The 20,973-nt window shown below is 48.1% G+C and overlaps 1 protein-coding gene across 4 annotated transcripts; it reads right to left on the bottom strand.

Moving 5' to 3' along the window:
* Positions 1 to 961: 961 nt before the first annotated feature.
* ahdc1 (AT-hook DNA binding motif containing 1) lies at positions 962 to 20,597 on the bottom strand. Of its 4 annotated transcripts, none has more exons than XM_006787736.3 (7): positions 20,042 to 20,597; positions 18,352 to 18,436; positions 8,395 to 8,589; positions 6,776 to 8,093; positions 4,923 to 6,640; positions 2,697 to 4,443; positions 962 to 1,799 (listed from the first exon to the last, which is right to left on the bottom strand). In XM_006787736.3, exons 4-6 carry the CDS (start codon positions 7,970 to 7,972, stop codon positions 2,703 to 2,705), a joined length of 4,656 nt encoding a protein of 1,551 aa, XP_006787799.2. In that variant the 5' UTR covers positions 7,973 to 8,093; positions 8,395 to 8,589; positions 18,352 to 18,436; positions 20,042 to 20,597; the 3' UTR covers positions 962 to 1,799; positions 2,697 to 2,702. The 4 variants fall into 4 exon arrangements, with proteins under 4 accessions (XP_006787799.2, XP_006787801.2, XP_006787800.2 ...); XM_006787738.3 differs by having other exon boundaries at positions 8,476 to 8,589; XM_006787737.3 differs by lacking the exon at positions 18,352 to 18,436.
* Between the last annotated feature and the right edge of the window lie 376 nt (positions 20,598 to 20,973).

The raw sequence follows: 20,973 nt of genomic DNA, 5'->3' as shown, positions 1-20,973 counted from the left end.
TGCATATACACAAGCTGCAGATGTACAGTATTTGCCGTATAGTAGCAAGTTTCCCTGCGAGGGCATGAAATAGGCATGGGTTCCTTTCCTGTCAGCTCTCTCCCGTACCAGCACTCTTTGGTTGCTTGCTTTAAAACATTTCCTTATTTGGATGAATTGTGAAACTACAGTTTTGCGCATTTTTTTGTTTTGTTTTAATGGCTTTAAGAACCAATTCAACACCTTTTTCTGATTTCCTCAGTCTGGTTTCTTTCTTTTCCCTCCAACGTATCCTCCCCTGCTCTCTCCCCACCATCTATTCCTCTCCTCCCCTCCCTTTCACTCCCTGTCGAATTGTGTCCTTGAGTGAACTCGCTCGCTCGCACACTCGCTCACAGTCCCAGACAGCCTGGGCAAAGCCCAATACTCAGGGAGGCTCTAAAACACAGCCACACACAAACACACTCACACCTCCCCCCTTAATCCAGCAAAGAAGCTCAATGCTATAGACGAGATTACCAATGGCAAGAACAGAATGTGTATTTAAATATTTTGCACCTCAGATACATACATGATATGTAACAGACAGATATACAATTTATTTATTTTTTTTCATCACAAAAACCACCAAACAACACAAGACCACAGAAAAAAGAAGGGAGAGAGTGAAAGAAAGAATTAGGCCCCGCCAAGACTTTGGTGTCTGGGAAGCTTCACTCCTTTTGACCCCACAGGCACACACACGCACACGCCCATACACGCACATGTAGGCACACGTACACACAAAAACATGCATGTCACACGAACGCAGCCGCTCCGTCTCAAACTCACACACAGAAAACAAGAGTCTCTTTGGGGCCGTTGTGTAATTTCAATGTCTCTTTCCCTTGTAGTTAAAACAGCAAAACACAGGATGTTAAGTCTCCATGCTGCAGTATCCCCAACCCCCCACCCCTCCCTCCCACCCACCCCACAGAGCAGAGAAACCATGGCAGAACGCAGAGGAGGGCAAGTTGATGATGGGCCTTCACAGCGAAACAGAGGCCCCCTGGCTTGGAGCTGGAGTCATATGTACAGATGCTGGTATTTCAAGAGCAGAAACTGATTGAGTCCACTTTTTCTCTTATGGGACACAACACAAGGAGTGCACAGAGAGGGACATTTGCTAGGCTTATGGCATTTCAGAAGTTCGGGCTCAGATGCAGTTCGAGTTTGGGCACAAGACAGAAATGCAGAGCTGAGAGCAGAACACAGTTGCTGGTTTAGCAGAGGAGGAGAGAAAACAGGGGAAAAAACACAGAGAGAAAGAGCGAGTAGTGTGATCCTAGTTTGCCCACATTGCAGATACAGAGAAAAAATAAAATAAATAACGCAAAGATTTGGTGAGTTAGACTTCTAAGGGAAACAGAGTCCTCCATGTATCACAGCAGGACTCCAAGGGATGAGGAGATAGGTTTGTCTTTGTCCGTCAGCGTCTGGTATTCATCTGTCAGCTCCTCCTGGCCGTTCCCTCATTCCAGCGTGTGAGTGCGCACACGTACGACTTCATGTGGTCATGTTTAGGTAGTGAACAAATCCGCGCATGCGTGTCTCGTGTTTGCACGCGCGTGTGCGTTTGTGTATGTGCATGCTCGAGTACGTGAGTTGATCTTGATTGTCAGTGCTGGAGAATTAAAGCTTTAACTGTCCAAAAGCTGGCAGCTAAATTCTCACCCTTCATTTCGCAGTCCCTCACAAAGAAGTCCCCTTAAAAAAAGGAAAAGTAAGAAAAGAAAAAGAAAAAATGTTTGCAAATCTGTAAAAGCTTGAATTGAATGCACCTGAAAGGAAAACGGAGAGAGGGAGAGACAACAAGAGATCAGAAGAGACAATAAAAGTAATGTGAGACACACTTTCTATTAAAAAAACAAACATTTTTGGGATATTTTAGTCAGAGCGATGTGTCCATTTTGATGAAAATTGCACTTTTGCATTTCAGCCTAAAGATAAATATATGGGGTTTAACAAGCTAGAGAGGTTTTGAAATACAAACTGCAGCAAAACACATTCAAATTCACCTGTAACCTTCATTAAATTGGCAAAAAGAATGTGCAAATGTGGTCCTAGAGAGTGTGCAGAGCAGGGCTCAAACATGCAACTTTGAACCCATGTCTTTAGCATTGTTTGGTTTTACAGGGTGGGTGGAGACCATCCTACACCCTTTTTAAAGTATTTTGTATCTTAGATCTAAAAAAAAAAGAAAAACAATTTTATTATTGATGTCCTTTCCCCCCATTAGCTCAAAAACAGATTAAAGGTAGCGTCTTTTACTGTAAAAGTTTCTTGGCAGAAAATTGCTCATGCACACAGATATAAGCTTCGCACGACAAGGCTTAAATTGTTTTTGATGGGTTATTACTAAAAGGTGACCTGTTCCATTTATCATTGGACAAAAATACTGTTGTTAGTGTTGCTCTGCAAATAAGTGCTATCAGCACACATCGTCTTTTAGGCTGCCTTTACTGTTGGTGTCCTAGATACACTGAAGATATGAATTGGCCTTTTATGATCATGTTTATGGGGTAAGTCTAATAATAACAAAACAGTAATAAAAAATGATTTTGCTTCTACATCCAGTTGAATATTATGTAATATTCATTGCTTAACAGTTTATGGATCTATTTATGCATTTCCACCCTTTTCCATACCTACGTTGTCCTCGACAGTCAAACACTCACCTGCCGTTACAGGCTTGTGACGCTGAAGCTGTCATCACCGGCTGGGTCCAGGAGCTGGCACAGCACCCCGCCACCCTGAGCCGCCTGGGAGGGGTAGCGGTGTCCCATGCCTTGGTAGGATTGCTGGGGCACAGAGTAGCCACTAGTGTCCTCCTGATGGGGCGAAGAGTCCAGGGGAGGTTTGGGGTACGGGGAGTGAGGCAAGGGCCCCTGCCGATGGCCCGTGCTCATGGCGTGGGAGGTCATATCCCGCTTGTGTGGGGTAATGGCGGCGGGAGGGCTGCGCTCCTCATAAAGCATAGGTGTTGCATGGCAATGGAGGCCAGGGCTGGGGTTGGAGTGTGTATGCGAAGGGAGGTGGGTGTTGAGGTTGGTGTGTGCATTGAGGTGGGGTTGATTGTTGGAGTGCGAGAGAGGGCTGCTCTGTAGGTGCGATGTTGGATGCGTGTTTGTGTGTGAGCTCAGGTGGGGCTGTGTGCTGGGATGATGTGCGTCGTGCGGAGTTGGAGTCAGATGTGTGTGCGTGTTTGCATTTGGGCTAGAGAGCGAATTAGCCGGTGTACTCCCATGCGGACTTGCGTGCGGGTTGCTGTGTGCGTGCACAGCTGTATTTGAGTGAGCGTGTGGGCTTGGGCTGCCGCTGTGCGATGTCTGTCCGTACCAGTAGGGGGAGCTGCAGTAGCTCGGCGAGTCGTACTGCGAAAACTGGGGGTCTTTCGGAGGGGGGCGGTGCGAGGGACTGAGTGCAGTGCCGCAGTGGGGTGTTAGCCGTGGTGAGGGGGAGCAAGAGGGAGAGAAGGTCCTGGAGGGGACAAGGTGGTAGGACTGGTGTGGAGGAGGGGTGGGCTTGGGTGGATAAGGGGGAGAGGAAACACTGGGTGAGAGGGAAGAGGAGGATTCTCCAGGGTATAAGGCCGGATATCGCTCCTCAGAGGATGGTGTGGAGGGGTGGGCAGAATAGGGGGAGGGGTACTCACAGGGGTCCTGGAGGTAGCTGGAAGGTGGTGCAGGATTAGGAGTGGCCAAGGGAGAAAGGCTGCTACTGTCTCCACTGTAATAATCCAGCCCTTCCTGAAACAGCCCGGACCCCTCTGGACCTACAGCAGACACCGCTGGTCCCACTGCTGGTCCCACCGCTGACGTAGACGCAGCCTTGCCCCTCCCTTTGGATCCCGCTGGCCTCTCCCTCTGACAGGGAGACAGACCTCCTCTGCCTCCTCTTGACCCCCTGCCCCGTCCTCCGACCCCTCCGCGCTTAGGTCCAGGAGCAGGTGTTGGTGAGGGACTGGATGGGGAATCAGAGTGCAAAGCAGAAACTCCTTCTTTCTCTAAATGTGGCTCAGTCCGTTTCCTGCGACCACGGCCGGGTTTGTTGGTCCCCCCGCCCTGGAAGAGGACGTTCTGGCTCCAGTTATAAGAAGGTCCCGAGGCACTCTCATGCCAGTCCATCATCAGCTTCTCCAGGCTGGACAGACTTGACTGGCCCCCTTCTCCACTAACAGAAACAACCTCATTCTGTTTGTACGTGCCACATGTGGAACTAGGGCCACTATTAGTGGCTGCGGAGCCAAGATGTGAAGAGTCAGAAGAAGATTCTGACAAACTTTCAGGGAAAGGTTGTCGCTTGGCCTTCTGGGGGGTGTAGTTGGAGATATCCAAGATGTCTTTGGACTCATTGGATCCATATTCACTATAGCCATGGTACTGAGGTCCAAAGCTGTCTGTTGACCAGCCACTGTAACCTTGTCTGAAAAAAATAAATAATAAGAATACCAACATATATTATACAATAAATAAAAACACTTACGCAGTATTTGTGCAAAAGAGTTTTCACTGCTCTTTGTTGCAGTTTCACAAATTAGTAACAGGAGAAATCTCAGTGGCAGGCTATGACAATGCACTTGTAAGCTGGGTAAGGATGAGGAATATTTAGCCAAAATTTTAATTTTCACAAGGCGGGCATGGTGATATTGATATTGCATGCTGGAGTGAATCATTCATACTGAGAAATATAATCATCAGACGTGATCGGGTTTTTCAGATATGTAAAAGCCTGATTTGCACTTTTTTTTTTTGTTTATTGTCAAAGAAAATATTTAATTACCTACATTTACATTTAAGTTTCATTAAGACCAAGTCAAATGTTTGTGTGATAATTTAAGATTTACTTCTATTAGTTAATGTAGGATTTCTTTTAATGACACCTGAGTGGTAGAAGTGATTTACCTGAAGTTCCACTGATTGGCGTTGTATTGTTTGTAACCCTCTAGGGAGGAGGAGCTGAAGGGGCTACTTTTGGCCACAGACATGTATCCTCCTCCAGGTGACGTTGGCCCTGTTGAGTCCCCCCGCATTGCAGAGGAATGACTTGCACTTGGATATCCACCGTAGCCCCGCTTGGCTGTGGCTTGATAGCTAGAATAACCCATTGGACCGACAGGGTTGGCCTTGCCAATGTTGTTACCAGACCAGCTGCAGTCTGAGGATCTCTGTGGCACCACAGGAGAGGAGCAGGAGTAGCCAGAAGAGTAGTGGCCATAAGAGGCGGGATGGGGGGAGCTAGGAGAGTGTGAGAGAGATGGAGGAGTGGATTTAGGATAGGTAGAAGTGGTGGGGGATGTTTGGGCCAGGCTGACATAGCTATATGGAGGCCTGCTTGAGGAGCCAGGTGTCTGGCCTGAACCCTCCGCCCCAGAACTTGCACCCTTAGTGCTCCACTTAGAGAATGCGGTAGACCAGCTGTGACTGGTAGCTGGGCTGGATGGCTCGTATCCAGGGGTAGATGAAGCTTTGCGGGGGTCAGACTGTGCAGAGGAGATGTCCAGCAGGTCCGAGGAATCATCAGAGTCGAGCAGTGATCGGAAATAACCAGCGAAGAGGCCTTGTGAGTCCTCCCCAGCTGGCCCAACCCCTCTGCTCCCACCTGGGCTGCTGTAGGCACCTCCCCGTCCAAGCTCACAGGAGGAGAAGCCCCCCCTTGGAGTTCCACAGAGCTGATACCCACCCAAGCCTTTCTGTTTATCCATAGGTCCCTCTTCACCCCAGCCACCTGCCCCATTGGGCCAGTCTTGCCCCATGGACACCCCACTCCCTTTGAATGCACCATTTTTTTTCATACGTCTCCTCCTGACTATTTTCTCACCCCCAGGCACTGTTCCTACTACACCGCCTCCTCTGCCCACCCCACCTCCACCCACACCCTTCCCTCTTTTCCTAGGTAATCCATGCTCAGACAGGGGGCTCAGTTTCCGCTTTTTTCCGATAGATTCAAAGAAGTCACTGAAGGTGCTCTTATTACACTCTCTGCCTCCGATCCCCCCTGCTGCTCCTCCTCCCCGTCCAACACCTCCTCCTCTGCCACCCCGTGGGCGTCTAAACCCAGTGAGCCGGTGGAGCAGGGTGGATATTCCGGGGTTTTCTGAGGGGGTATGAAAACTTTCTGGCTCACTAGGTGTCCAGCAACGAGGGGGGGAGCAGCGGCCAGTGGCAGGAGGCTGGCGGTTTAAAAAGGCCAGTTTGGAGAGAACATCCCCATATTCGGTTTTCACATCATTCGTGTCATTAACATAGGATGGATAAGGATAAGGGAGTTTAGTCCGTCGCCGCCTCCGGGGCTTCTTAGGCTGGTCTCCATTACCACCAGGGTTCCCAGCATTTGGAGGCTCCCCCTGTATTCCTGGCAGGGGCTGTTTAGGCGGTCGTCCCCGCCTGCGTTTGAGGATAACAGGGAGCTCTCCGGGAGGGAACATCACCATCACACTCTTTCCGTTGTTTTTCATTCGGAGGAGTGCAGTTGGCTCTCGGGCTGCCTCTGAGCCCTCCACGTTGCCATCAGTACTCTTTTCCATCCCCGTGATCGTTTCCAGATTAGAAATTTTGTAGCTCTTCTGTCGCCGGCTAAGGCTGACTGGAATGCGTGCCACTTTGACAACAATCCTCCTCACCTGTAAAGCAGACACAAAGGTAAAACAGCTGCGACAGCAAATTGACTCAATGTTCATTAGTGAATAATATGACGTTATATGTAATATCAAAAAGAAGTGGTGATGCAGCGATATGTGACTAAAATATAAACTTACACCAACAAAACGCCCGCGTCTGCCATTACTGGGAGGACATACCCTCAACTCCGCAACGGGTTCCTCCTTCATCGTTAGCAGAGATCCAGGGATTGTGGGCGTGTTCCCAAATGAGAGATCGTGGATAGCCTGGGCTGCCTGACGCTGTTTCATTACGCTTTTAGGGCCTGCTTTATGAACAGGTTTCGTTGAGGGCCTGGACCTGGATTTAGGTCCAGGTCTATAGCCAAGTCTGGGCCCAGGTTTAGGTATAGCTTTAGGAACAGGTTTAGGTACAGTTAGAGCAAGAGCAGTGTCTGTGTGACTGGTAACTGCAGGGAGAACAGCCTCCACAGATGAATGCTCTTCTTTATCACCAACTGCCACCTCCTCCTCTTTTACCCTCCAGATCTTTTCCTCTAATACTTCCTCATCCTCCTCTCCTCCCTTTTCCCTCCCTGCTCTTTTTTCTCCATCCTCAATGCTTCTGCGGAGGCGTGAGGATTTGCGCAGGTGACAGGGAAAGCGGGGACGTCCAGAGCTACGGAGTGCATACTTTTTTTCTGTCTCTATGGGAAGTGGGGAGGAGTCAGTGTTTGAGTTTGGACCAGCAGGGACTGGACAAAATGTTGAGGGCACGTCTGTCTCTGCAGTTCGGACCGGGGCTGCCAGCTGATTGGTGGAGGCAGGATGATTGCCTAGTGCCAAAGACAAGGGCTGCGGTGAGTGTATGGCCTCTGGTGTAAGAGATTTGGAGAGTTCTGGCCCTACAGAAGCTGCGTGTGAGTTCACATCCGTGAGTCCACAGTTCTCCATATTTGCATGAGAAAATGCCTGTGCATGCACATCTGGGTCTATGTGTGTTTGCATGTTGCGAAACGTCTCTGCAAACGTATGTGTCTCAGCAGTCGTGTGAGTCTCTGTCTGCCGCCGCCGGCAACTGCTGTGCCCCAGCCTCCTCTGAAGATGGAGGCCGTTGGCCAGGGCAGACGGAGAGGAGGAGGGAATGTGGTCGGATGTTACCAGCGCCAGTCCATCATGAGAAGGATCCTGGAACCCCCCCTGGAGCGTGAGCTCCCTGGTCCAGAACTCCGCTCCTTCGAGCGCTTCGAGCTCCTCGAGCCCCGGCACACACCCCTTTTCTTCAGCCCGAGCCTCACCACAGCCCACTGGAGCCCCAGTTTGGCCTGAATGCAGGTGATCTGATAAGCTACTCATTCAGGACACAGTTTTGCTGGCACTGAGGCAGGGAAAAGATGGATGTTTTCAGATTTATGTAAATGGGTATTTCTTCTTTGTAGCTGTCGTCCTCTAACAGCTGGCAAGAAGACTCAAAAACCTAAAGACAGATACGAAAACAATATTACCAACTGAAAAGTAAGCCCATAAATATGTTAAAACCTCCTCCTTGAATTTAAGACATTTAATCCAAACCCCATGAGTCTCCCCACCCCCCAAAAATGGCTTTTGCTAAGCATAAATTATGGAACACGTAGAAAAATTTGCAGAGATGTAATTGCGATTGTGAAATAGAATCGTCAACATTTTTGGCAATGGGCCATAAACCTAATCCATGATGCACTCTCCTCTATTAACTGTGCCACCCACACAGCAGCATTACAACATTAGATTACATTTACCATTCATATCCTGTTCAATTTGTTGCTTTTACCAAACGATCATGGCACTGATTCTGATTTTGATTCTGAGTTGAGCCTCACTCTGTCTGCCTGACTGGCTCTGTTCTGCAGGGGATCATTGGGTCATCAATACTGCAGTGGAGAGCTCACATACTTCTCCCTCTCCCCTCTGCTCCTGTCTTTTGCCCATGGTTGCTGGAGTGAGAGAAAGAAAGATAGAGATACAGACAGGGGGAAGGGACAAAGAGTTGAAGAAGGTGGAGGAAAATGCGGAGTGGGGGGAAATGAAAGGAGAAAAAAGAAAGGAGGAGGGTGGAGCAGAAAGAACAAGAGAAAAAGAGATTAGTACATGATGTCACAGCATGCATCAGGCCAGACTAGAATCAGTATTTTGGTGCGGGCTGCACTATCTCATGCAATTATTTTGGAGGATGACTTGCAGTATAAATTTTTAAAGTCTAATTGTAGTTAGTGTTTCATTCTGATGTGTTCCAGCAGAGTGTGGGTACAAGTGTATGCTGGTATAAATACTCAGAGGATCATCAATACGCGACAGTAATGTTTTTGCCGCATGTGCGATATTTGAGTGAGAGGATGTATATGTTGTTGAAAAATGCAAAGAAATTCAACTGTTGAATCCTGTCGCACAGCAGACATGGGTGCGCGCGCCCACACACATACACACACACACTGTCACTGCTCATGCCACGTTTCACCAAAACTATTCCAAATGCATTACAAAGCTCTAGACTCTGAGGGTGCAACAAGAATGAGAATGTGTGAATAATCACATCCACCAGGGGGAAGCAGAGAGGTGGTGAATGGAGAGGTGTTAAGAGGATGGAGAGATGAAGGTGACAGAAAGACAGGAGCGATGGAGGGATTATAGAAACCCAAAGCATGGGGAGAAGTGCAGGCAGAAGTGCTGTGAAATCTCAGCCCCGTGTGGTGTGAGACTCACATGTGACTGCATCCAATCACAAGTAAACGCAACATTTGCAAACTTAATTTATACACACGCACACGGCTGACTCCCAACACTGTACCGCACGGTCTACATTCAACACAATTATGTCCATCGTCAGATCTCCCTGCCTCCTTCTCCAACATATGGCTCTGATTAGGAGGGAGGGTGAAGGACAGGGAGAGAGAGAGAAAGGCGGGGATGGAGAAAGGGGGAGTGTGAGACATGGGAGAATGGGAGAGTGAATGGGTGAGAACATATGAAAAGAGTGAGAGAAAAAAGAAGAAGAACAGGAAGGTGAAAGATATGATTGAGTTGGTAGCGGGGCAGAGACAGGCAGACAGATTTTTGGCAAAATGAGGGAGCAAAAGTTGGTGAAGAGGAGGCGAGAGTAAGACAAAAGAGTAGAGGGAGTAGAGGAGAAGAAGTGGGAGTTTCGCTGTAGCAGAGTTTTGCGGCTGCACACATGGAGCAGAGCAAACCTCGGTGCTCTGCTGCTCTGAGGAATGACACAACTGGGACAGACGAACATGGAGATGAACACAAACACGCTAAACATACTTTCTTTAACCCCCCTCTCACCCACACAGCCCCCCCATTCCCAGCGCTACCTCAGACTCCCCCACCCCCCTCCACCTCTCCCACTTTCATTCTCACTTTCTCTCTCGTCTAATTAACAGCGCTCATTAATTAAGGCTTCATCTGACCAGTTTGTGAGAGAACGAGAAGAGCACATGCTTTAATTAAGCATTGCGTCACATGCGCTCGCTGCGCACACGCACACACATGCGTGCACGCGCTGTCACTCAGAGGCGCACACGCACCAGCGACACATGCCAGCACACAAACGCGCATGCAAAACATGCCCCCACAGCTCCATCCTCCCACACACTCGCACATCGATTTACACATAAAGACAGACATATCACGCACACATGTGAACCCATGCACGATCACACGCCAAACAAAGACAAACATGCAAATATCCCTCTACTGTGCTCTGCGGGGGGTTTTCTGACAGGGTTTTAGATGCCAGCCAATCAAATGCTCCCACTGTGATTCATTGTTTTAAGCAAACACTCCTGGCATCCATCAGCCGCCATTCCAATGTAATCACCGTCATACGTAGCGAATGCGTTTTGGTGCATTTTTTGCTGTGAATGGCTCTGGGGCTTTGGAACACAGAGTTGCGTAGTATTGTCTCTGTGAAAACAGCCGAGGGTGCGCGCTGCTCCCACATGATGATCTGTTGAATCTGTTTCACAAAGAGCAGCTCTCGTATGAATGATACTGTTTGAACAGTTTTCATCTTGCACATTTTCTTTTTTTTTCTCAGAAAACTTTTAGGTCTAATTGTGCACACGCGGGGGAAAAGAAACAGAGGGAGTGACAGAGAGAGAGAGAGACTCGAACCTCTCAATTTCCAGTTTGGGCCACTGGCCTGTTGGTGCGTAGTCTAAGAGGTGCAATGACTCTGTACATGGTAGCTGTAAAGCATATCTATTCTGTTCCCATCTATCTCACTGCCACAAAGGCTTGCAGACTCACAGGCCTGCCAGCAGAAACCCTCAATGAGGAACTAGACCCAGTGTGTATGGTTGTGTTTGTGCGCGCACGCACCAGTGTGCTCGTGTATAAGTGTGTCTTCCTGGGTGTGTTTGTAAAAGCACTCACTGAGCTCTAACGGGTGTGCAGTTGTTGCTAAGAGACAGGCAGCAGCACCGAAACAGCATGGGGGGGTGTAAGGGAGGGGGGGGACATAGAGAAGAGAGTGAGTGAGAGAGAGCGAGAGAGAGAGAGAGAGAGGTGGTGAGGGGAGGAGGGGGCTCCACCGAGAGGTTTAGACAGATAAGAAGAAGAAGGGGGGATGAAACAGAGGGAGCAAGATGGAAAAAGTGTATGTGAGGCCAGCAGAAGCATGAGAGGTGGGGAGGGGGAAGTGGGTCAAGGGGTCCGCAGAGGCTGAGTGACACCGCGCAGCGGCTCGACTACACCGTCGGGCTCTCGTCGCTCCATCACCTCAACCCTGACGCAACCCCAACCTTCGGCTCCAACAAACATACACGCAACAATAAAATCCTTCCACGGAAATCATCGGTGAACGGAAACATGAGAAAAACACAGCAACACTGTGTGTACTTTCTAAAAATGTAGCAGACACGCGTGCAGGCAGCGGTTTTGGGGTATTTACCCCTTTTCCATAGGTGAATGCAAAGCTGATATCGCTCAAATTTGGCTATTCGATCATAATTTTAAGTCTTTATAGATGCGAGGCTTTATTGTTTGCTTGTTTGTGATTGGTTTGATATCCAGAATATAACGTTCGGTTATCCAACATTTCTCAATGAGACACTGTGACCAAGCAACTTGTTGAGTTGTTGACTGGCGCTGTCGCTCCAGCTTCACACATTACACATTACGTAGTGTCAGTACCATATAGTAGCATTACATGATGTTGCACTTTAACACTTTGGCCCATAAATGCAACATTTGACGATCTACCCTGTATGATGAGTTTTGACATCATATCAATGAAGACGAGGTTAGTAAGAAAAGCGAAGTCCACCCTCATTAACTTCAGATCCAGTCATTTTGTTGTGTAAGCAGGCCTGAAATATGACAGAAACTGCTCAGTTCAGAAAAGACCTTCAAGGGTTAGTCCTAGTAGGTTTTCAAGGGTTAAGGAAAGACAATACAGGTAAATCGATATGCCACACTTGATTACTTACATGAAGGTGTTTTTGTACATACTGGAAGTTCTGCTGAGGTTTCAGGTTTACGTATGCAAATAAGGCATTATCTATCTAAATATGAACTAATCTGCCTACTTTTCCAGAAGGGAAAACTGAACTCCAGATAAAGCCAGGATCACGATTCTTGTTACATTATAATATTTATCTGCAGAGTCAAAGGGAATGTTGTTTGGCACTTTATAAATTGGACAATGCTGTTCATAACCAGAAAAGGAAAACATTTTTATGATTAAATCATACTATAAATCAACCTCTGAACAATATAGGGACAAATCTCTCTACAGAATATAGACGGGAATAAAACTGAAGAGTCTGGTGTATGTAAAGTGGAGAGCTCCGGCTCAGAGTGTGAGAGACTCTAAAGCTACGAATTGTAAAAATGTCAACACATTTTTATTGGAAAGTAGTATTTACAGGCAAAAAGTTGGAACATTAGTAGTAAGTCACCGTGAAACTCTTATCAGTCGATTCCTTGTAGCGAGACAATACAAGTTTTATGTTAACTTATGTTAATGAGGTATTATCCTGTTAAATATGCGCTAATTTGCATAAATGCCCAGTAGAGAAAGTCTGGAAGAGTAAAAGTACTAAATGTGAGCAGTTTCTTTCCATTAGTCTGAAGGAAGACTTAACTTTGTTCATTCTGAGCTGCATTACAATACACAAGAATATCCTCATTTAAGCTAAACCTAAACAGAACTTAGACATCAGCTTTAAAATAGCTGTCTGACATTTGGATAATAGGTATTTTTTCCCTTCCAAAAAAAGTTTTCAGTATTGAATCTTTATTAGTTTAGCCAATTTCTCAAAAGTTTTAATTTAACTCAATAAACAAAGAGTAAAACTCAAGTTATAAGGTCCTGTCTCGACTGCAGTGCACTGCAGCCCAACAGGCAAAAACAGTGAGCAGCTAAGCTTTAACCATATGCAAACTCTTCTGATCAGCAGATCTGGGTTGTCTGAGAGCTCGAGGTGCTGGTAAGTGTGCCAAAGCGGTGTTACGTACAGACCGCCGACATGCCCGCACACAAATTACCATCAACATCCCCTCAGAACAACACCGAACCCTGGTGAGCTGCAGCTCCATCCACACACGTCAGTCAAACACAGACAGTCCAAGGAACACCCTTTACATACAGACCCCCCCCCCCAAACACGCATACACCCACCCACCCACACTCTCTTTCACTCTGACCTCTCCTCTCTTTCTCACCCACTCACATCCCACCCGTCCTGCTGCCCCGCCCCCCCCTCTGCAACCACCTTCCCAGCTGCAGGAAATTCCTAATGATCTCCATCATCAGTGCGCGCGCTGTATCTCCTGCCAAGAGTAGGCGTGTGCGCGCACGCACGAACACATGCACGTACACACGCACGTACACACACCAAGGATGCACACAAAGCATATCAATGAGCAGAGACCAACACATAAACCATATGTGCAGACAAACAAAAAGAGGCAGACAGACAGAAACGCATCTAACGTAAACAGACTTCACACAGAGCAGATACAGTGGCAGCTCAGCCAAGGATGCACACAGGGGATTGGAGAAGTAGCTCCAAACACTAGACAACACAAAACCAGGACCCTCCACCACCACCACCACTACCACCAACAACACCCCCCATTTGACTGTCTCACTGTCTGCCTGTCTCTCTCCTGTTGTTTCTGCAGGAACCTACATGCTGTAGTTATTTTAAGACGAGCAGGACCGTATTACCCCTTCCTTCCTTAGCCCCTCCTCACTCCTCTTTCTCACTGTTCCTTCTCTCATCTCCCCAGTACCCCCCACTCTCGCACCACCACCACCACCCACCTCCTGCCCCTAGTTTCTCTCCCACAGCTCCCACTCCCCAACACCCCCTTCCTCATCTTCAACTCAGCCTGACACTCTCTCCTCTCTCTCTCACTCTCCTGCAGGCAGTTTACTGGCGCTGCTGATGGCCGCCCCTCATTCGGGTCATGTGACCAACTGCGCCAGCTGGGAACAGCGAGGAGTGTGCACATGTGCGCACGCATTGAAACACATGAACAAGGACACACATACACAGGGATATGTCTGGAAAAACACACACACACACAAACACATGCAAATACAGGAAGATGAAACCAACCACTTAGGTGCAAATACAGAAACACTCCCACTTACAGTTCACACAGGTGCGCACACACGCAGACACACACGCTGAAGCATGCTACACACTGACACTGATGAAAACCCACACTTAACAGCCACACATACCGGCACACGTGAAAACAGTCACGCACATCCAGCGCACACATCGAGGACACACAAACCAGATGCTTGGACCCCGACACACACTCAGACCTTGAGGCCAGTGTTTTGGAGAGGGGCCTCCGTGCTGCGGCCCTGACTTCCTGACTCCTCCTCCTCCTCCCTCCATACTCCTGTTCCACAGTTGCTGTGGGAGACGCTGCTGCAGCGCCCGTTGCCAAGGAGAAGGCTGCTGGCTGTTTGAACAACAATGGCCGCCTTGTGAACATTCCAACTGTAGGTACTGACAGCTCATCAGCCACAGCCTCAACATACACATTTCTCAGAAAGCGCGCACGCACACACACACACACACACGTGTACGGCTGACACTACACACCAGCGCTACACCACTGTACCTCTCTGTGCTGTGGTTCTTGGCCTCAAGCCTGTGCGAGGTAACACTTTCAGACACAAACACAATGAGGCATGCACACGAAACACACATACACACATCTGTGCACGCTCTAAGAAATTATGACTTCTGCTGAGAGGATAAGAAACCCTTCCGTCCCTCTCTGTCTACCTGCATCTCTTTACCATCGCTCTCTCTCTCTCTCTCACACACACACACACACACACACACACACACACACAATTGGTGCGCAGTGCATTCATCCATCTTCCCCCTTCTCCCCGACTAGTCTCTGTCTTTCTCTCTTATCTCTTTCTCTCTCCTCCCCCCTCCACAGCCTCCTGCTTTCAGTCTCTCACTTGCTCCTCACTTGCTCATCCCCTGCCTCTCTCTCTCTCTCTCTCTCGCTGTCTCCCTTTCCGTCTCAGGAAGTGTGTGTTCTCACTCTCACGCACGCACACACTATCATCCTGGCACGCACATATGTGGAGGACACACATTCACACATAGACACACACACACACACATATATAGAGAGAGAGCCGCTCACAATCTCTTTCTCTCTTGGAAGGTAGCGAATCTTTTCGTCCCTTGGGGGCATACACTTCCTCAGAGAAGGAGGGAAAAGGGAAAGAAGAAAGAGAACTAGAAACAAGGGTGGAACGGGCAAGAGAGAGGAAGATGAGGAGGAGGAGGGAGGAAGACAGACAAGAAGGGTAGAGAAGAAAGGAAGGGAAGAGGGTGAGAACTATACTCACAGTGGGGATTTATAGACAGACCCCTTAGTGCTCTGATTATCTGTTCATATTGATGGGACGACATTGAAGCCACGCTGGTGGAACGTTGAGACGGCGCTGAAGCCAAATTGGGTAGTGGGGGGGTGAGGAGGGGGGTGGGTGGGGGGTGCGTGTTGAGGAGAATCACTAACAAGTCTCTGCTTATCCTCTGACTCACTGTTTTTAAACACACATACCCAGACACATGTATACTCACACACAGCTGTAAAAAAAAAAGAGAGAAACTCTAAGAAACACAAAGCTGCACATGTGCAGATAGGTGTGTGTGTGTGTCTGCGATGATGATGATGCGATCGTGTTGTGAGCCCAGACACGGAGAGATGCTTCTTGTGCGTGCGTGTACGTCTGTGTCTGCGTGTTTTCCCCATCTCTCGCTCCTCTTTAATAATTGAGCTGATTCTGTCCAGCTTGTTAGGGAGGTACACAGCAGCTTCACACTCTGTCTTTCTTTCCTTCTCATCCCTTCTGCGCCGGTCAATCCTTCCCTCCCCATACTTCCATCTTTGCAGCTCTCCCTTCATTTATCACCCTTTCTCCTTCCTGACCCCTCTGTCCTCTCTCTGTCTCATGTGCTCTCCCTCCCTCCGTCCCTTCCCCCAGCTCTCTTCCCTCACAAATCCCTCCTGTTCTTTGACCTCTCTCTCGCCTTCTCCCTCAGCAGCCCCCCCCCCCCCCCCCCACCCAAGCCTCCCCCTCCACCCCACTGCCCTCCATCATCCCTCTCCTCTTGCCTATCCCCACACCCCGCCGCACCTCGCTCCATCCTCCGGAGGTGAGAGGTCGGTGCTTCCTCTCCACTGTCAGACTCAAACCGGCTGCAACCAGACCCGTTGGAGGGGGGGTACGGGAGGTAGGGGTAAGGGGGATGAAGAGAATGAGGACTTGGGATGAGGAAGGACATATAGGAAAGGAAAGGCTGAAGGAGTGAAAAAGACAAGTGAAAGGAGGAAAAAAGAAAGGTGTGTTGGGGGAGGAGGGTGGCACTGACTGGAGGACAGGTGTATGGAGAGCAGTGGGGTTAAAGGAAGGAAGGAGGCGAGAGAAAAAGAGAAGGGTAGATGTCTCCTCTTGAGTCACCGCTTTTGGCGCGGAGGAGCTGTTTTATGAATGTATCGTGTGGGAGGTGACAGAATGGAGCATACAAACACTGCTTACACTAATGCTAAATGGTTGCTGTGTGTGTGGGTGCATCCGTGCGTGCGTGTGTGTGTGTGTGTGTGTGTGAGTGTGTGTGTGTGTGTGGGAGTTGAACCACATTTACCTGCCTGTGGCAAAAGCTATTTCACTTCAGGTAACCATTAGATTAAAAAGAGTCATAAAAGACAGGACCCTTCACCCCAAGGACAAAGTAGTGACTAATTATTATTTTTTGCCAATAGTGGCTTGTTGCAGAGAAAAAGTTTTTAAATATGCCGAAAAATGTCCTTTCACTCTACATTTCATTTAGAGGTCTTTTAGTACATGATGTCAGTTTTTTTCCTCCTTTTTTTCCACCAATGATTTAGAAACAACAGCACAATAAGCATTCATTTTGTTTGTATGGCGATACTCAACAACAAATCAGACCCACCACAGGGTGCCAGCTGGCTAACTCCTTTAATAAAACTGACTGAAGAGGTTCAGGTTGTGTTTGAGTGGTTTACATGTAACCGTTTGGAGCTAAAGCGCAGTGGAACAACTGGATGCAGTATGATATGTTACATAGGTCTTAAAAAAAGGTTGGGTCTTTTTAATGTTTATTTGTTTTATATTAGAAATATTATTGTTTGTTTATTAACTGGCCTCTGGCCTCCTGTCATTGCATAAAGATGGCCTCTGGGCAAAACGAGGTGAAAATCCCAGATTTAGAGAGAACCGCTAACAACTCTGTACGCTATCCAACCAAATTCTGTTGCTTTGAGGACAGTGAATGGCTTATTTGTGGTGTGTTGGTTAATCTGTGCTCTGCAATCAGTTACTTCTGTATTTTGGGAGGCATTTCAAGTACAAAGTATTATTAATTGCTGGACTCATTTAAGATAATGGTTTAAATTCCCTTTTCCCTGAGTGCTGCTGTGAAGGGTTCAGAGTTGAGAGCCACATTGATCTTCAACTGTTGTTTCAAAAAGAAAAAAAACCCTTCACTTTGTTGTATTCAGCCAGTTTTGCACACAGCTAGAAGACAGATGCTTTGCAGAACTAAGGAGAGTCCCTTTTTTTTTGGAGAATAAGCATTTGAACAGATCCAATCTCCTATAGGATATCCTTTCAGATTTAAACTCCACTGTTTGCATGTAAAAATGCACCAATTATGAAGCTATGAGCCAGTGCAGATTTTTATAAAAATTTGCCAGAATGGCGGCATTTTTCTGTTTTTTTTCTCTTTTGTTTTTTGTAGTTATTTATTACACCTTAACAACAAAGAAACGGAAATCTCCAGTATGACAAAAATAACTAAACTGTTTCAAAGTCTTTCGAATCATCCTCACAATATCTTTGAAGGTTTAGCCAGCACAAAATTGGTAAACATTATTTTATGTTAGATATTTGGCCAATATAAAGGTGCATCCCGATTTGTGTGTGCGGCTCAACTTAAGCAGATGATTTGTCACAAGACCACAGAGAGTTTTACTCAATGATCCTGGCTCTGACGTGAAAACCCCTGTGTGCAGAGTTGATGCATCAAAACCTCCATTCAACAGGTTGCACCATCCTGCTTAGCTCAAAACTTCCCAAGACACTGAGAAATCAGTGGAAGTCAGTGGCTATACTGTACCATTCCATGCCCTGTGTGTGTGTGTTTATGTGCGTGTGTGTGTGCGTGCGCTTATACGTGAATATGTGCGTCCATTCTGTCTTCTCCATCTCCATGACGACCTCCATATCAAGGGGACGTCTGACTATGGCAACCTCACATGCTGATAGGCAGAGAGAGAGGAAACAGGTGATTGGTTGAGCTGTCGGCTGTCATATCAGCAGGGTGTATCTTTGCTACACGCACACAGACACACACATTCAAAACACGCACACACACACACTGACTTGTCTGTGCCATCAACCTATACGCCTACAAACTGCAGCAAGGCACAAACAAAAGATACCTCCAAAGCACACACACACTCAGATTTGAGACGAGATGTGGTGTGTTAGGTGCGCTGACCCTGCCAATGAGGACAGGAGGAACATCAACGGAGCTACAAGGCCGTTGCTATGACAACTAGCCCCGCTCACACAGGTAGGAAGCACAATGGGCCTAAGCTGTTATATGTTCACATTCCCTCTGTTTGTCACTCACTCTCTCAAACACACACACACACACACACACACTACCATGCACTCAAGACAAGTCTGACAGACAGCGGCTGAATGCCAAGGTAAGGCCATTTCCTTTTCATTCCAGCATTCAGAGGGTTGAAATTATTCATTATGTCCAAGTGGACCTGCCAAAAAGAGAACTCACTCTTCAACCAGCCACTGAGAGAGTGAGACTGTGAGTGAGAAACAGACAGACAGACAGACAGACAGAGCATCACTCTGCATACTAACAGCACCTGCACTAGGGCAGCCTGTGCACGTCTCTGAGGGGCCCTTAAATAACGAACTGTCACTGCCCAGACACTGACATTGACTTCTCTCATCCCCTCTTCTTCTCCTTTCTTGCACTTCCTCTGCACCCTCTCTCTCTCCTTTTTTTCTTTGCACCCCCTCCCTCCTTTTCTACTAAACCACAGACAAGAGCTGATAATCACCACCATGAGTATGCCTTGTCTCCAACACACTGCCTCTGTTGCCACTGCAGGATGTGCTGCTGCTGCGTCCTGCCTTATTGCCGTGACAGATCTGGGGGGCTGCCGAGAAGGAAACCAGAGGGCTGGATGGATGCTCTGCTTCAGAAAAACATCTGTCCGCCAGCAGGAGTTGTGCTCACAGCTACATCTGTACTACGTGCACACTGATATGTAAATATATAGATATTAGAAAAGTCCAATCAAGCTGACCCACAGGTAAAAATCTGTGCAGACATTAAATGAACAGAAGAGAACATGTGTGTGTGTGTGGGTCTGTGTTTGTGTGTCAGCAGTGTGACAGTACCCGGGGTGCTACTGTACACTGCTGCCCTACCTTCACTGTACATATATATTCAGTGATAATGAGGCTAAGAGGTGAGAATCTTGTAAATAGTGAGGAAAAACAGGTGAGGGTACACTGGGTTCACGCACGAAACTACACTGCGCGCACGGCACGCGCGTGTGTATGTGTGTGTGAGCGCACGCGTGTGTGTCTGAACATCATCATTTAAGGTCTAACCACACACACGCTGCATGCCCACAGTAAAGCCCAGATGACCCAGCAGCACGAGCGGCACGCATGCAGAGCTCCGTCCAGGTGACTGCGCCGATGAGGTTAGTGTAAGAAAAACATTTTTTTTAAAACTCAGAAAGAAAGCCAGAGGTGCGCAGCACAGCTGGCTGAGTGGACGGCGAGCAAAATTTGAATGTTTTGTACATAAGTCGCGCACTCACCAAGGGACACAGAGTCTGGGGGCTCGCGCTGCCCGCTGGAGCTGTCGCGGTGTCAACGCTGGCTAGGGGCTCGCGCAGCTGTCGGCGGCGGCGCTCACTCCTCTTCCCGCCCGGGTCACGGAGCCGTTGCCTTGACGGCTGCAGCCGTCAGCGAGCAGCATTCCCCCTTCATCTCAGCTCCCCGTGTCGGAAGGAGATAGTCCTCCCACATCAATGTAAACGCTGTATTCTCCCGCCGCGCGCCACCGTCTCGAGCGGCTCAACAGAAAAACCGCTCCTCTGGCTCACATCAATATCTGCACCACAAAAGACGGAAAAGCAAAAAAACAGAAAGGGGAGAAAATGTAAAAAATAAGGAGCAGGGGTGCTGCTTCACCGTCCTCTCTCTAATTCAGGTGCTGACACAGCCGCTTGCGAACACTGTGTTTCGGTTTGGGGTGACAGGCGCGGGACTCCCCACTATGCGGGAGGCGAAAATCGACCGTGCGCCCGTGCGTCTCTGCCTCTGCAATTCCAGCTCTCTGTCTCTCGTGCGCTCCGGTCTCGGCTGTGCCTCTCCAACGTGCCTGACTGTCAAAGCCATCCGGGCACCCGTAGCTGCCTTTACTTTACACCTCTGGAACTATGGGAACAGTAGTCTTCTGAAGAAAGAAAGCGAGTCACGGTGACGTTAAAGAAAGCGCAAACAGCAGCTATATATACATTACATTAATATGTTTTAGACTCCAGAAAGATGTCGGGTGGGGGGGCCGGGGGGGTTGGTAACACATTAAAATAAATGACCAAAAATGGATGATTAAAGAAAAATAAAGACCCGATGGCCCGATGGGTCTGTGTGGTAGATAATGCTTCAAGTAATATGAAGTAAAGTAAAGCATCATACTCAGGTGATGCATAAACGTTAGGCACTGGTAAAGGAATCCCAAAGTAAA

This window comes from Neolamprologus brichardi, chromosome 22 (genome assembly GCF_056152115.1).
Source record: "Neolamprologus brichardi isolate AB-2024 chromosome 22, ASM5615211v1, whole genome shotgun sequence".
Lineage (NCBI taxonomy): Eukaryota > Metazoa > Chordata > Actinopteri > Cichliformes > Cichlidae > Neolamprologus > Neolamprologus brichardi.
Note: the sequence above shows the minus strand (reverse complement) of the source record. Positions and strands in the feature narration are given on the sequence as shown.